The sequence below is a fragment of the Malaya genurostris genome, chromosome 2 (assembly GCF_030247185.1).
Source record: "Malaya genurostris strain Urasoe2022 chromosome 2, Malgen_1.1, whole genome shotgun sequence".
NCBI lineage: Eukaryota > Metazoa > Arthropoda > Insecta > Diptera > Culicidae > Malaya > Malaya genurostris.
In genome coordinates, this window is record NC_080571.1 from 96,705,813 (window position 1) to 96,720,635 (window position 14,823).

Consider the following 14,823-nt stretch of genomic DNA (forward strand, 5'->3'; position numbering starts at 1 on the left):
GCGTAATTTCGGAAATCCGAGCAGAAAAAAAAACGAAAAGTGGAAGAATTTTTTGTCGATGTCAAGTGTCCTAGAAATACATGAAATGTTCAGATCTGGAGTAATTTGAAAACAATTTTTTTTCTAAAATCGATTTTGAAACTTTCTAAGTGTCAAAGTGTTGACTCAAAAAAATTTCGGGATAACACCAGATCTCGAAGTTTCATTCATTTCTAAGACAAAACAAGAAAACCGCGTAACTTGAGAAATCGGTGTAAAAAAACCGCGTAACTTGGAAATCGGCGTAAAAAAGTCGCATAATCGGTAACCGCATAAAAAAAAATAAAAGACCCCAGAGTACTTTTTATGTACTAAGCAATATACATAAAAAGTATAACGACTAAGAATTTGTCAACTTCAACTTCAAGTTAAAAAAAATTTGTACCCTCCCCTAACTTACAGTGAGTTTTCAAGATCGAAATGTTCAAACTAATTTGAGCTAAATCGGATATAGGCGGCACTCCCATATCCGATTTAGCTCAAATTTTATATAGTGACTTTCTTTGAGGTACTCAAACTTTTGACCACTACCACTACGCGAAATAAGAGTTGACCCCAAATAATTGGCACTTAATGAACATAGAGTAATTTTGTGGTGCTGAGTCGAAATCTGTAGTTAATTTATTATGCTCATCATGGTGCATTTTTTAGATTAATCGAAATTAGTCCAAATTTGATTTCCAAACTCTTGTTCTGTTTGAGTATTTCTATTAATTCTTTCACGAAACGAATGAAACAAGGTGTAAGATTGTTGTTAATACTCCGTTTATTACGTAAATATTGTTCAAATGGCGATACATAGGTACAAACACAAAATATCAATATCAACCGAATCTTTAAATATAACCTGTTGGATGTTTGCAAACTTCCATGAACGGAGACACATTGAGTGTGCAGGCCGCCATTTACGCCATGGCCATGACGAATATGAGGCATCGTCCCTAAAACCTACACGAAGAAAAACAACTATTTTTTCGGTGAGCATATCTGGTGTTGGACGTTCGAAGTGTTAATTTCGCTTCAAACAAGAGTGACTGCGTCATCCAGTTGCTGGTCGTTTGCATTGGAGAAGAAGAAAACGAAAAGTGGACAACGATGGGGAACATTATACAAAATCAGCCGTTCTAATGGCTCTAAATTTTTTCTAAAGAACTATTAAGATTGCAAATCAAAGGTAAAAATCATCATTTTAGTGCAAATCTGGAATAATTTGATTAGCTTTGTAAACTTTTTGCAGTGCGAAATTCGCACCAAGCGAGCGCAATTGAAGCCAGCTATAAACAGCTTTTGATATCGTAGAAAATATCACCTTTCGAAAGCCTGAAATGAACCCCACGATTACATCTTTCAGCTGCTGGTCGTTTTCGTGTGAGTAACAGAAAAAAACACATTTAATCAGCCCGAAAGGTGAAAAATGATAATCCGAAATTAAGTAATCAACCTCAAAATTCTATATGATGTTATTTTTGTAGCCGTTAGAACCGCTTTTTTTCGAAAAATGTCCAAACAAATTACATTAAAAGAAATCCCTTCGCAAAAATTACTTTAAAATTGAATTGATTGGCACTATGTGCAGTGCTGCAGGGCGGATGGAAAAGAAAAGCCTTCTGCACTAGGAAAAAACGAACGAAAAAAAGGTAGGTTCTCATCTAAGCACCGTCATTTTTGTGATAAGAGGTTATAACATATCCTAAGAATTTTTTAAAGCATAAATGAATATGAGGGGTTGTGGAGAAGAATTTAAAATGGTCTTTTGCACGACGAGGAACATTTATTGACCTATTCATATAGACAAGTTATATCAGATTCATAGTGATATCGATAGGTGTTAGGCTACTGGCACACTGTCAATTGTTAAGGTAATGATACAACTACCATTACACTGAACCGATCGATGAAAGATTTGTGTTGTATTCGGGCTCTAGAAAGAATTAGCAAATTTAATAAGTTACTTCATCGGATATAATTATTTCTCTACCTTGGTGGTTGGGGTAGCCTTAGTAGTGGTTGTAGTTATGGGGGCATTTGTCTTAAATAGAAAGAATGAAATGAAATAATTAAGAAAGCGATTGAACTTTAGAGAACTTTTGTATCGAAATGTTTTAGCACGGTTTTTATTGACTTCAATTGGATGCAGAAGTACTGTTGTCAGTGTTTCATAACCAAACTCAAATAGTGAGAACGATATCAGTTATTTCTCGAGCTGCAAATTGCAAGTCTTGTCAAGTGACTTTGACAGACTGACTAAAATCAACGTCAACTGTAATCGGTACGGTAAAAGTGTCTGTCAAATGAGATACTCGATAGTTTTATGACCAAGTAGGAGTATACTCAGTCAAAGACAGACGACTTTTTTGTTTTCTCTCTCATTCTCCTATTCCATGTTGAAGTAAAAAAATTCCATAAGAATACTAACATAAACATAAGTTGATAAAGTTCATTGTTCTTTGCAAAAAGTCATCGGACTTCTGCGTTTATTGGTGTGAATGAATTTAATTCAATGTTTATGCTGCTTGATTAATATTTACTCACATCGTTATCAAGCAGAGACAGGAGAAATGAAGATAATATCAATGAGCGTCCTGGTGAGTGTAATATCAAGAGCATTTAAGTTTTGACAGATCGGCTCTCAGACACTCAATATATAATGATTGGAAGAGCCTGGTTGGCAGCAGTCCAGTGACATAAGCTTTCCAATCTTCGTCGTGCAAAGTTGCTAGTTGACATTTAGCAGCTCTGGCTATTTCCGAGGGGGACGACAGATCTGGTTTTTTCAAATAAAATACAAAAAGTCAATGGAAAGCGAAAAAAACTACATCTATTCAAACATCTAGATCGATCCGTTTGAAAGCGTTTCTAACCGTGTAAAAGAAAGTCAAAGAACATATGATCTCTTAAAAAGTTTCTGTTACTGGTCTTGACATTCACTGAGCGTCAACATTGATTCGTCAACAGATTGGTAAATGAAACATTGAAAATTTGTTCTCTTAGTAGCTGGGAGCATGAAGATGGAATATATTTCAATTTATTGTAGCCCTTTGAAGGTTTACCCGAAGATATCTCAGATATCGCAGACGTTAAAAAAATCAGACAATGGAACGTCTCTACAAGAGAAACTCTACAGTGTACGATGAAGATGAAATTCGGAATAATTTTTAGTTCGAGTTGAATATAGAAATTGTGGAAAATGACGCAGATATTAAACGAGAATGGCCAACATTCCGACAGGATATGGCAGATAATCCGAAGCATACGCTCTCGGTGTGTGGGTTCGCTATGCACCAGAATATAACAAAACTGATTTTACAGGACGATAGTTCACAACTCTCCGAACTGTCTGCATCTGGCATCTTCATGTGACATTTGCAACTTTCAGGTTTCATGGCCTATTACGATACATCATATCTCCATGATTATGTTTTTAATCAGCAAAAATCCAAGAAAAGACGATCGATCCATATTCAACCGTTACTATGTGTAGCAAAGAGAAGGAAAGTGTGCATAATCGTATGCAGCGTGAAAAAGCCTAATCGAAGCGAAGTGCAGTTTTTTAGTGTCGTCCCCCTCGGCTATTTCTAATTAATGCATAAACTCAAAAGATAAATTTGAGCATTCGCTCGTGGACGAAAATTGGAGCATTAAAATGAATAAAATGCAGTTTTCATATAAAGCAATTCAAAAAGTTGACAATTGAAAAGTTGGATTAAATCAGAAGCGGTTTGCTCTGAATTGGGCGAGGCTTTGCACACGACTTCAGTATAGAAAACCATTCGTTTTGTACGGATATAGATACCAATTCGAGTCAAGACTGATGTTAAAAAAAGTTACACTTTGTTAGCATTGTTGGTTTGTTAGAATTGTTCGAGTAATTGACTACTTACCGTTGTAGGAGCTGCTGTAGTTGATCCCGTTGTTGTCTGGAAAGGGAAATACAATTTTCATTAGATTCTTAAAGTTTATTTCATTTGAATCGGGTATGACCACTCTTAAAAGGCTGATTTAAGTAAGTAAAAAGAGCACACAATTTAGAAATCGAACATTCTTACTCACCGTCGTTGTCTTAGGTTTTTTGGTCGTTGCCGAGGTTGTAGTCTGAGGAAAAAGTATGAAATATTAATTATTTAACACAGCACTCAATAAGTCGAGTGACTGGGACCCGGATGGCGCTATCGTTGTCAATTCCATATGACGTTTATGAAGTACTGAATTTAAAAACTTCATGACATTTCGATTAGTCAAAAAAAGTGACAGCCATTTAATTGAAGCTTTTTTGTCATTTTTAAAATAATGGATTCAAAACAATCTCGTGTGTCAATTTACCATTGCTTCTTAATGACAGAAATCCTGTACGAGCTTCGCAATGGTTTCAAAAGTGTTATCTTGACTCTGCTCCACCGGAAATAACAATTTGTTATTGGTGTGCTGAATTTAAACGTGATCGCAAAGATACCGATGATGGTGAATGTTCTGCACACAAATCCTTGTTATTTTACATCTTATTAGATGCACATAAATGGAGCGTCGCAGTTCACGCAAATTCACGTGGAAGAAAATTTAATATTCTGTCCAAAACTCCATGATATGAAATTCGTTGAAATATAAAAAGAACACTGATAGCAACCGCCGCGACTGGAACCGAGAATCATTGGATCGCAAGTACGTCTGTTAATCGACTGAGCCACAGAAGCACACATCTGCATGGGTGGTAAAAGGAGCATTTAAATGCATACAGTCATACCTGCTAGCAGAATGCAAATTACAGTCGAAACCAGTTAAATTCAAGCTAATCTAATATTAAGTCATTACAAATGAAATTTTCCGTCGTTTGACAGATTAGGTCTTTATGAATTACATCGTATGAGGAATTATGTCACCTGTATTATTCGAATTTTTTTGGTGTGTGGTCGTTCAATTGAGATGGTTACTCCGGAAAACATAAAAATCCAACAAATGGGCTATAACTAATCGGAAATTGCTAGCCGTACAGATATCAGTCTATCAAACACAACAACGTTCAGAACCGTGTTTGTCGATGTTTACAAGTAATAAATCAGATTGTTTTCGAGTCGATATTCGACAATGGATGAGTCAAGGATCCATCCCTTCATTCAGGAATCAACACGTTTATCATCTATGAGTGGACTGTAGCAGGTGAATCACGCCCGAAGCGTTATAAAGGACACCAATCAGCTGGGAAGATTGGGGCTTCAGTATTTTTGGATGCACAATCTTCATCGACTATCTTGAGAAAGGAAAAACAATCAATAGCGAATACTAGAAAGCGTTGTTAGATCGTTTGAAGGTAAAAATTCGAATTGCTTCTTCGTTTATCGTATATTCCAGATCTGGCCTCCAGTGACTATTGGCTTTTCGCTGATTTCAACAGTTAGAGAAGCGTTGGAATGATTGTACTGCTCTAAAAGGAGAATACATTTATGAATAAAATAAATTTTTCGAAAAAAGTAAGTTTTTCTTAGTTAGTCACACGGCTTATTGAGTGACATATTATTGATGTAAGCCTATTTTTTAAATCGTCGTTAGTTATTGGAACTAATATTCTTGAAGAGTTCCTGTACATGTGATTGAGTACAAGAATATCAGGTTTTGTGTCCCTTTTTTGTAACATTTGTAGGAGTGTTTCTATATTTATGCATCACTGGATATTATTTTAGTATCAGAACTAGTTTGTTGATATAGCGCTAAAGATTTTCTTTATTATCATAGGCAGATTTTTTTTTATGAATCGGATAAAATTTTAGAAAATTTAACCGATCGTGCTAGTAGACTTTCCAGATGGAATGCCATTAGGCCCAGAATTTGATAACTTTTGCACTTTATCGCATGCAGCTTTTGTTTCATCCATTGTAACAGCAGGATGTGTGCCAAAAGGAAAACATAGAGGGATATTATTAGCAGCTGTCAATTTGTCAAGGTTGCCTGTCAAAAGATGCTGCCGGGGACGGGTATAGCATGATGGGTTGATCGATGCTTTTCATGCAGCCGAGTTATAAAGAAAAATACGGTGAGCGATACTCCAGTGCTCCATGATGGAAAACTACTAGACGAAAATACACCTTCGTTCTTTTACTTTCCGATGCCGTGTTCAGTTTCTCCCTCCCTTGTTTGGTTTCAAAGTAACCGGAGAACAAAATGTGTCAGGTTCCATTGCGCAACCCTATGCTAAAAAAATAAAATCTCGTGATGTGATGCCTCTTAAAAACTTTGAAATCTCTTGATGTTTTCGTACTATCTGATTTTTTTAAATTAAATAATATATCTAATAAGGTATTCACATTATCGTGTTTGCTGGAAGACTTCGCGAATAAAAATGAAATGTAATTCGTAACTCTTTTACGCCTTGATTTTCATAAAAAAAAAAATTAAGGGAAACTGGAGTATCGGTACCAGGGCTCGTGCCCCTGGCTCACGGTCTTAGGGAGCTCCTGACGGAACAAACCGAACAAAACTAAGAGGTCATTCAGTTAGTTAGGGGCAAACAAATAAACCTTGCCTCCGGACCTATTTATACGTAAAAGCGGCGCTGATTGGTATCCATCTTTAAATCGGATTCTTACCAACCTGATTGTTGTTTTTGAGTCAAACTTGATATGGTTGACTTAGACAGAGACGTATCACTGAGTGTAATAGTCTTGTTATTGAAGGTATTAAAATGCTAATTTCATTTTTTGAATTATATGTTTTGTATCGAAATCCAAGTAATTACTGGCGAATTTAAAAATATCACTTATAACTTATTTTATTCAGGTGATTTGAAAATTAAAATAAAGTAGGATAGGAGAAGAGGAGGAGTAAGAGGAGAAGATCGTAGTTTCAATAACAAAAAAATCAACTCACCGTCGTTGTTTTAGCTTTCTTAGTCGATGCAGCGGTAGTAGTCTAGGGAAAAGTATGAAATATTAGTAGAATATTTATAATAAACAAGATGGTTAATGCTTTTGATTCAATCAAATGTAAATTACCGGAGCTAATGTTGTTGAAGAATTACAGTACATGTAATTCAGTGCAAGAATATCAGGATCCGAAAGGCCAGTATCATTTCCAAAATCAGGACGATCCCAGTACGTCTAATAACGTAGAATTATTGTTCAATTTTTAAGTCAATGCAATATTAATTTTTTAAATACCAAATTATCCATCACTGGTTTATCATAACTTTCCGCTCCTAGGTATCTCGAATAGTGCATGACACTACCGTAGTAATAAGGTATTCCGAATAGTTCAACTTCATCGTACGACATTTTCGCCAAGTTCACGGCATACCATTTATCTGAAAAAATAACATGAAGAATTACTTTTTAACTCACTAAAAATTAGGTTTTACGCAATGACGTAACGATTGAATTCGAGACGAATAATGTTCATGTTTGACAGCTGTCAGTGGTTTGTTTGTATGTTCAATAACTTAAATTTGAATTACAATGAAAACGTTAGCAAACCACCGAATCACGTTCATCTCGATCTTATCGTGAAGTTATTTCATTTTCGTGTAAAACCTTATAACGTATTTTGACAATTTACCTGTATCTAACTTAGGCTTCAAAGCGCTACGATCAATCCATATATAATCGTCACGATCCGGCCGAACAAATTCGTGATAGAAACCTAGAGCATGCATCAACTCGTGAACCACAGTGCCAGTTTCGAAACATTTTGATCCTAAGTTCACTACAGTGTTATCGTCTTTCGAGGCTCGTCCAACGTTTGACCAACAGCCAGTGTCACTACTGTCAATTTTTACATAAATATCCTCATTTGTACGTTTAACGAATCTAATACAAGTTGTGTCTGCAAACTGCTCCATTGCAGTGCTTATGTTGGCAAGTTGATGGCGAGCTTCGAAATAGAACATCGAAGAAAAATGTTTTTTTTTTCAATACGGTTCTGAGGATTTGATATTGTTAACTAGTAAAATATAAAGTTGTTTTTATTCATATCACCTGAAATCTTAAACAACTATGTTACCTTTTCTTTGGTTTTGATCAGTGTACAAATTTCCGAATACTAAAAATTATAGTGCCTATAACTAGAGTGACGACATCTTATCCGCAATGTTGGCAATGTTGGTAATGTTGGCACAGGGTTGGCAGTTTTGTTAGCTTAATATTGTACTTGAAATGTTGTTTGCTCATTGGGAACGATACTGTAAAAAATGTGTCATCCAAACGAACAGCTGTCGTCAGTTTGGTTTTAGACACTCTACTATAAATGAGTTGCTAATGGTGTTTATCAAGGCATCACCAATTATCGAGGTAACCATTGAAAGTTGACCTAGTTCATCTATTTAATCGCATGATTGTTACATTTTTGTTTACGTACATTGCAGAATTGTTTGGTTTCGTAGAATCTAGTTAAGATCGGGGGCATCCGAGAATTCTCTGGAGAAAAGAAATTGGTATATGAACGCGTGACTGGTGACTTTTGCATGATATTTGTGTGCGGTATGTGCTCGTAGTACTACATTCAATAAATTGATCGGTAGTAATGTCTGTAGAAGTTCTTGTCCATCCAAAACCTACTTGGAATATAGACCTTGAGATCTACCAACGACATTACTGAGTTTCTTTTTTAGGGTCCATACTTGTGGTATCACATTCATTGATTGGATAATTATGATGAGTTATGAGGTAAAGCTTGCTCATCCAAAACCTACTTGGAGTGTAGGCTTTAAGATCTACCAGCGTAACCAAGGGAACTATCATGATCCTTGTAGACGGTTCATGTGTGTGATACCACATGCAAATCATTTGCTTATTGTGAATATTCCAGGTCATCCAAAAACTACATGGAGCTCAGGCTTTAAGATCTACCAGCGTAAACAACTGCAACAACGATCCTATTGTTCACGATCTATACTCGTGATTCCCCTTACAATTAAGAAGTATATTGTAGATGTTCTGGATCACCGCCGAAAAACTACCTAGAGCTCAGGCTTTAAGATCTTCCAGCACAAATAACTGCGTTAGTGAACTTTTTGTCGTCGGCCCATACTCATGATACCACATGCAATTATTAGGCCTATTGTGAATGAAGTACGTCATCCAAAAACTACCTGCAGTTCGTACTGTAAGATCTACCAGAATAACAAAGTGCGTCAAAAAACTTAATATTCACGCTCCATACTCGCAATTCACTGAAGTCCTTGGATAACTGAAAATATTCCTGGAACAGTAAGCAATATTTCCAAAACTATGAGCAGCATTGAAAAATTATACATAACTTACTGATTACTCGTGTAGATCTTAGGATCTGTTTTCACTGAAGTTCTTGGATGACTGTGATCGTTCATGGATCCGAACAAAATAGACAAATATGTAGCTCAATGACTATGAGTAGCATTGATAAGTTACTCATAAACTGCTGAATGCTCGTGTAGATCTTAAGATCGGTTTTCACTGAAGTTGTTGGACTACTGAGAACATACCTGGAACTTTAAATAGCTATAAATAAACAAGATAGTTATGCTGCAATCAGTGTTGGTGATTGCCGAAAATTTGACAGAAGCTGCTCGATATTTATCAATATTGTATACAACATTTTCAATCCGGTAGAAGATGCTACACGAACTCGAGTCTCTCAATGCATGAACCGCGAGAGAATTTTTCTACATTTCTTCGCTCCACTTCATACTCTGAGTATTTCACGGCCCTTAAAAAAATTCAGTCTGATAATGATTGGTGCTGTGTGGAATTTACCAAGAGATAATCGCAAGTTGACAATTATCGCAGAAAATCGAATCGATGATTCGACTTGATGATAAAATAAATAAAATAGTAAAATGATTCTATCGCAATTATCCACTGCCAGAAATTATTCACTTACAGCATCGGATCGCGAAACGAAAATAAGTGACCGTTTGTTGCTTCAGAGAGAATCCCCACAGCAGAGAGCTAACCTTTGATTATCAGACAGGTCATCGAGAGAAATTCGCTCTCGCACAGGTGTCTATTCTATGTTAAATGAACCATGCCGGTTTTTTGTTGCTGTGATGATGTCTCTCTTTGATGGCACTGATTGATTCGTGTGAAGATTTGCTAGTGAGCGTTCTTTGATACGATAAAAGCCATCCTTGGCTGCAATGTTAGCTCTGCAATTTCTGATTTGCAAATAAAAAATAGATTTTAGCCATTGTAGCTCTTGCTGTGGCACAGTTTAGACTCTATGGACAATATTCCATGTAGCTCTTGGACCTTGGAATATTTCCTACGTATTTCACAGAATATACACAGATGGTCCTAGATGCTTTTGCTAATGAATGTGGTTAGATTTTTTGTGTTGTTTACACTAAAATCGAATGAAATTGAAAAAAACCTGTTTTAATCCACCTAGTGGTGTATGTTTCTCATGTATAATATTGTGGTATTCTATTAAAATAATTTTTCTTCGATTTTTGACAGAAACCAAGAGATTATACTAGTTAATACTAGTATAACATACAGAATAAAACAGTGCTTTGATTGCGTAGGTCATCCTTAAGAAAACGAAGTGGGTTCACTATTATATGCACTTCCGGCACCGGAACCCGAGAACCGGTATAGTCAAAGTCGGTTCGTACGGCCACCAACTAACATGACATAAAAACTCTACTAGTACGCACTCTAAATTACGATTTAAATATTTGTCGCATCCGAAAATATGCAGTAATTTTTGGTAGGACCATAAGACCTTTCAATTGACCCTAAGATTGGGAATAACGGTTTAGAGTCCAGTTTATAACATTATTGACGGTTTTTGTTCCGCCGGTTCAAGTTACGGTGTACAATATTGAACACACTTTACCCTATAACTCCGAAACCGGAAGTCGGATCCGGATGAAATTCAGGAATTCCGCATGGGACCGTGCGACCTTTCATTTGAATCTAAGATTGTGGAAATCGGTCAAACCATCGCTGAGAAAAGTGAGTGAGATCCATTTTGGTATATATGACCACTATTTCCGGTACTTCCGGAACCGGATACCGGGAACCAGGATAGCCGGAATCGGTTTGTTCAGTTGACTACTGATAATGACTATCGATTTGTGTAGTTTTGAGACCAGTTTAGAAATTTTTTTACGTGTTTTGTTTCGCCGGTTTAAGTGACGGTGTACAATATTGAACACACTTTACCCTATAACTCCGAAACCGGAAGTCGGATCCGGATGAAATTCAGGAATTCCGCATGGGACCGTGCGACCTTTCATTTGAATCTAAGATTGTGGAAATCGGTCAAACCATCGCTGAGAAAAGTGAGTGAGATCCATTTTGGTATATATGACCACTATTTCCGGTACTTTCGGAACCGAATACCGGGAACCAGGATAGCCGGAAACGGTTTGTTTAGTTGCCTACTGATAATGACTATCGATTTGTGTAGTTTTGAGACCAGTTTAGAAGTTTTTTACGTGTGTTGTTTCGCCGGTTTATGTGACGGTGTACAATATTGAACACACTTTACCCCATAACTCCGGAACCGGAAGTCGGATCGGGATGAAATTCACGAATTCCGTATGGGACCACGAGACCTTTCATTTGAATCTAAGTTTGTCAAAATCGGTTCAGCCATCTCCGAGAAAACCTAGTGAGCCATTTTCAATTGGATGAAGTTTTATTCCAAGATAACTAATTATATTACCTGTATATCATTGATATAAACCAAGATGGGTGTTTCAAGGGAAAAAAGTTGTCTAGCAAAAACTTTTTCTTGTTCAAAAATTTTTTTTCCATGTCTTCTTATCGAAAACTAAACTGAAAATTATAATCATTAATGAATGCAATGAAACTCAACGTAATGATTGTTCCGAAACGCTTTTAAATAATTATTTATTGGAATATAAGTTAAAATTAAATTATTAAGATTTAAATTGGGTGTTCAGCCGCAAGTGGTGACTTTTCAGCCCTATTATATACATGATTTGGTTATTACCATGAAGACATCATTTGCTTCCGCAATTCTGAGATTTTTGTGTAGGGAAAATTCTAAACCTACTTGTATTGTGTAATGGGGAAAAGGAACTTATATACTAACTTACTAACTAATACAGAGAGCGAATCGATTCAATTGAAGATTGCATCGATTTTGACCGAATTTGCTTATAATATTATGTGACATTACATCTAATGGTTCTATATTTGTGAGTCTGTGTAACTCATTTGTACTAAACCAGGGAGGACGCTTCAAAATCATTTTCAGAATTTTATTCTGAATCCTTTGAAGCGTTTTCTTCCTGGTGGAACAACAACTACTGCATAAAGCATGACTGGTCTGAAAATTTGTTTATAAATTAACAATTTGTTTTTAGACAGAGCTTAGAATTTCTGTTTATAAGAGGATATAAACATTTAATTTATTTATTACACTTTGCCTGGATTCCTTCAATGTGATCCTTGAAAGTGAGTTTTTTGTCATACGTTAAACCTAAGTATTTAGCTTGATCAGACCATGTCAATTCCAAGCCATTCAATTTGAGAATGTGATTATTGTTTGGTTCAAGAAAAGAAGCTCTTGGCTTATGAGGAAAGATAATTAATTGCGTTTTTGCTGCATTTGGTTTAATTTTCCATTCTGACAGATAATCACTGAAAATATTTAAACTTCTTTGTAGGCGACTGCAGATCACTCTTAGATTTCTACCTGTGTCTAACAGACTAGTGTCGTCACAGAATAGCGATTTCTGACAACCAACGGGTAGATTTGGAAGATCAGAAGTAAAAATATTATACAAGATTGGAGCTACGCTCGAACCCTGCAGAACACCGGCTTGTACGGGTAGCAATTCAGATTTACAATTCTGATAGCTAACCTGAAGAGTACGATCAGTTAAATAATTTTGAATCATTTTGATCAAATAAATGGGAAACTGGAAATCAGAAATTTGTGCTAAACACTGTCGGATGCTTTTTCTATGTCTAGAAGAGCAACTACAGTTGATAACCCAGAAGATTTATTTGCTTTTATCTTGTTCGTTACTCTGACAAGTTGATGAGTAGTTGAATGTTCATGACGAAATCCAAATTGCTCTGGTAAAAAAATTCTCATTTATAGATAGATCTCAACAAGATATTTTTTTCAAAAAGTTTACTGATAGAAGAAAGTAAGCTAATTGGTCGATAACTTGATGTTTCTGCTGGATTTTTATCAGCTTTGAGGATAGGAATTACTTTAGCGTTTTTCCATCATTTTGGGAAGTAAGCTAATGAAAAAACACTTGTTGAATTTCGAAACACTTTTAAACTGTGTTAGAACTACGTATTAATTAAATTATACTTGGAGTAACTCATTCTTTTGAAGTAAACTTGTTTTTACCCGTTATTAGAGTAATTTATTGTAAAGAATGAACACCAATTTCATCTGGATAATAAAAATACTTTATCTATCATAGAAAATAGTCAAACCGGTAGAGCAGTTTGCATCAATCCAACATGTTGAAATTAAATAGCGACAAATCCCATCATGTTATAAATTCTAGTTATATAAAGTGAACTTCTTATATTAAGTACTCACTGAATGATCCAATAATCTTATAAGGCACCTCTGCATTCGGCCACTTTCCATCCGGTTTTTTCATCAACGATATGGCATTCTGCTGGGCACTGGGTCGAAGTATAATGTCACCTTGGTAGTAGTAGTCGATGCCTAGTTCGAAAGCATAGGTCTTATTCACACTTCGATCATAATTACGCATTCGTTCACCTGCAAATAGAAATTATTCTTTGAAAATTTCGAATTTCCAAGTCCTTAAATGTGTGTATGTGCATGTGTGTAAGTGTTTACTTACCGACTTCGGGAGACGGTTTTGTTGCAAAATTTGGATCTACATGGAAATGAGCAGCCAATCCTTTCGAAAAAAGTACTGCCAGTGAAATTAATAAAACTATCCTAGACATGTTGTCTCTTCTTCGCAACTTAATCATCGTTTGACAGATCGCTTCTCTTTTATACGATTCCAACGAGATACCAAGCCATTCAAAAAGAGTAGTTATTCAGCAGTAGAATATAGCAGCTATAGCTGAAAACAAAGATAAATCCACACTGGAGAAAGACTGCTCGTATCAAAGAAAAAAGTTTGTTTTAAGCAGGATACAGAAATATTCATTCATTTGCGATGCACGTCTGCCTTTCGAATGACGCACTTTCCTTTCTTTTTGTCTTATTCAACCGAAATTGCACAAAGCATTAAACTCATGTTACATTCTTTGAAGAAACAGATGTTTTCGATTACTGGAACAAATTTGTTTCCAATTACACAACTGCGAGGAGCTTTTCATCACGGAAACACTTGAAAGCTTATTGCTATTGTAGAAGAGTTCAAATTATTCTATTATATCATATTTTGAAATTATTTTGAATAATTTATGTAACTACGTACATTACATTAGTAGTTTACAGGGACGGCCTGGGCTATGAAGGCCAAGAAAGAAATGGGATCTGATGAAACTTATAACTTGGGCCTGAAATCCTATTTAAACATTAGTTCCTATAGGATTGAACCGAATGACCTGGTGGTCTTATACGAAACTCCAGAATTGTATCCGGAACCGACTTTCTGGTTCCGCAATTACGGGGTTAAAAGTGTTCATTATAATGTACCGCTTTGTTAGCAAAGAAACGAAAACTTAGATACAAATGAATCTTACGTTACTCAGGGCCGCCGATAGAAAATTCGTCCTCGGAGGGACTGCAATATTACGGGCCCCAAAACATGAGAATTAAAAATCATTGTGACCATGGGAATATCATCGAATCAAGAGATGTTTTAATACATTATTTTAACAAAATAATTCGCAA

The 14,823-nt window shown here is 35.9% G+C and overlaps 1 protein-coding gene across 1 annotated transcript; it reads right to left on the reverse strand.

The window, feature by feature from the left end:
* Positions 1-1,790: 1,790 nt before the first annotated feature.
* On the reverse strand, positions 1,791-13,928 carry LOC131432122 (zinc metalloproteinase nas-14-like). Its single transcript, XM_058598223.1, has 10 exons — positions 13,814-13,928; positions 13,540-13,728; positions 7,579-7,893; positions 7,185-7,327; positions 7,020-7,124; positions 6,895-6,936; positions 4,090-4,131; positions 3,921-3,956; positions 2,018-2,068; positions 1,791-1,960 (listed from the first exon to the last, which is right to left on the reverse strand). Exons 1-10 carry the CDS (start codon positions 13,920-13,922, stop codon positions 1,868-1,870), a joined length of 1,125 nt encoding a protein of 374 aa, XP_058454206.1. The 5' UTR covers positions 13,923-13,928; the 3' UTR covers positions 1,791-1,867.
* Positions 13,929-14,823: the final 895 nt, after the last annotated feature.

What these genes read in the sequence shown, in the direction of transcription:
- LOC131432122 (XM_058598223.1), bottom strand. Translation starts at nt 13,922, where the DNA reads ATGTCTAGGATAGTTTTATTAATTTCACTGGCAGTACTTTTTTCGAAA. An exon ending in CTTCAACAACATTAGCTCCG is followed by an intron (nt 6,937 to 7,019) that starts GTAATTTACATT and finishes ACTTTTCCCTAG; the next exon opens with ACTACTACCGCTGCATCGAC. An exon ending in CTACAGCAGCTCCTACAACG is followed by an intron (nt 2,069 to 3,920) that starts GTAAGTAGTCAA and finishes TTTCTATTTAAG; the next exon opens with ACAAATGCCCCCATAACTAC.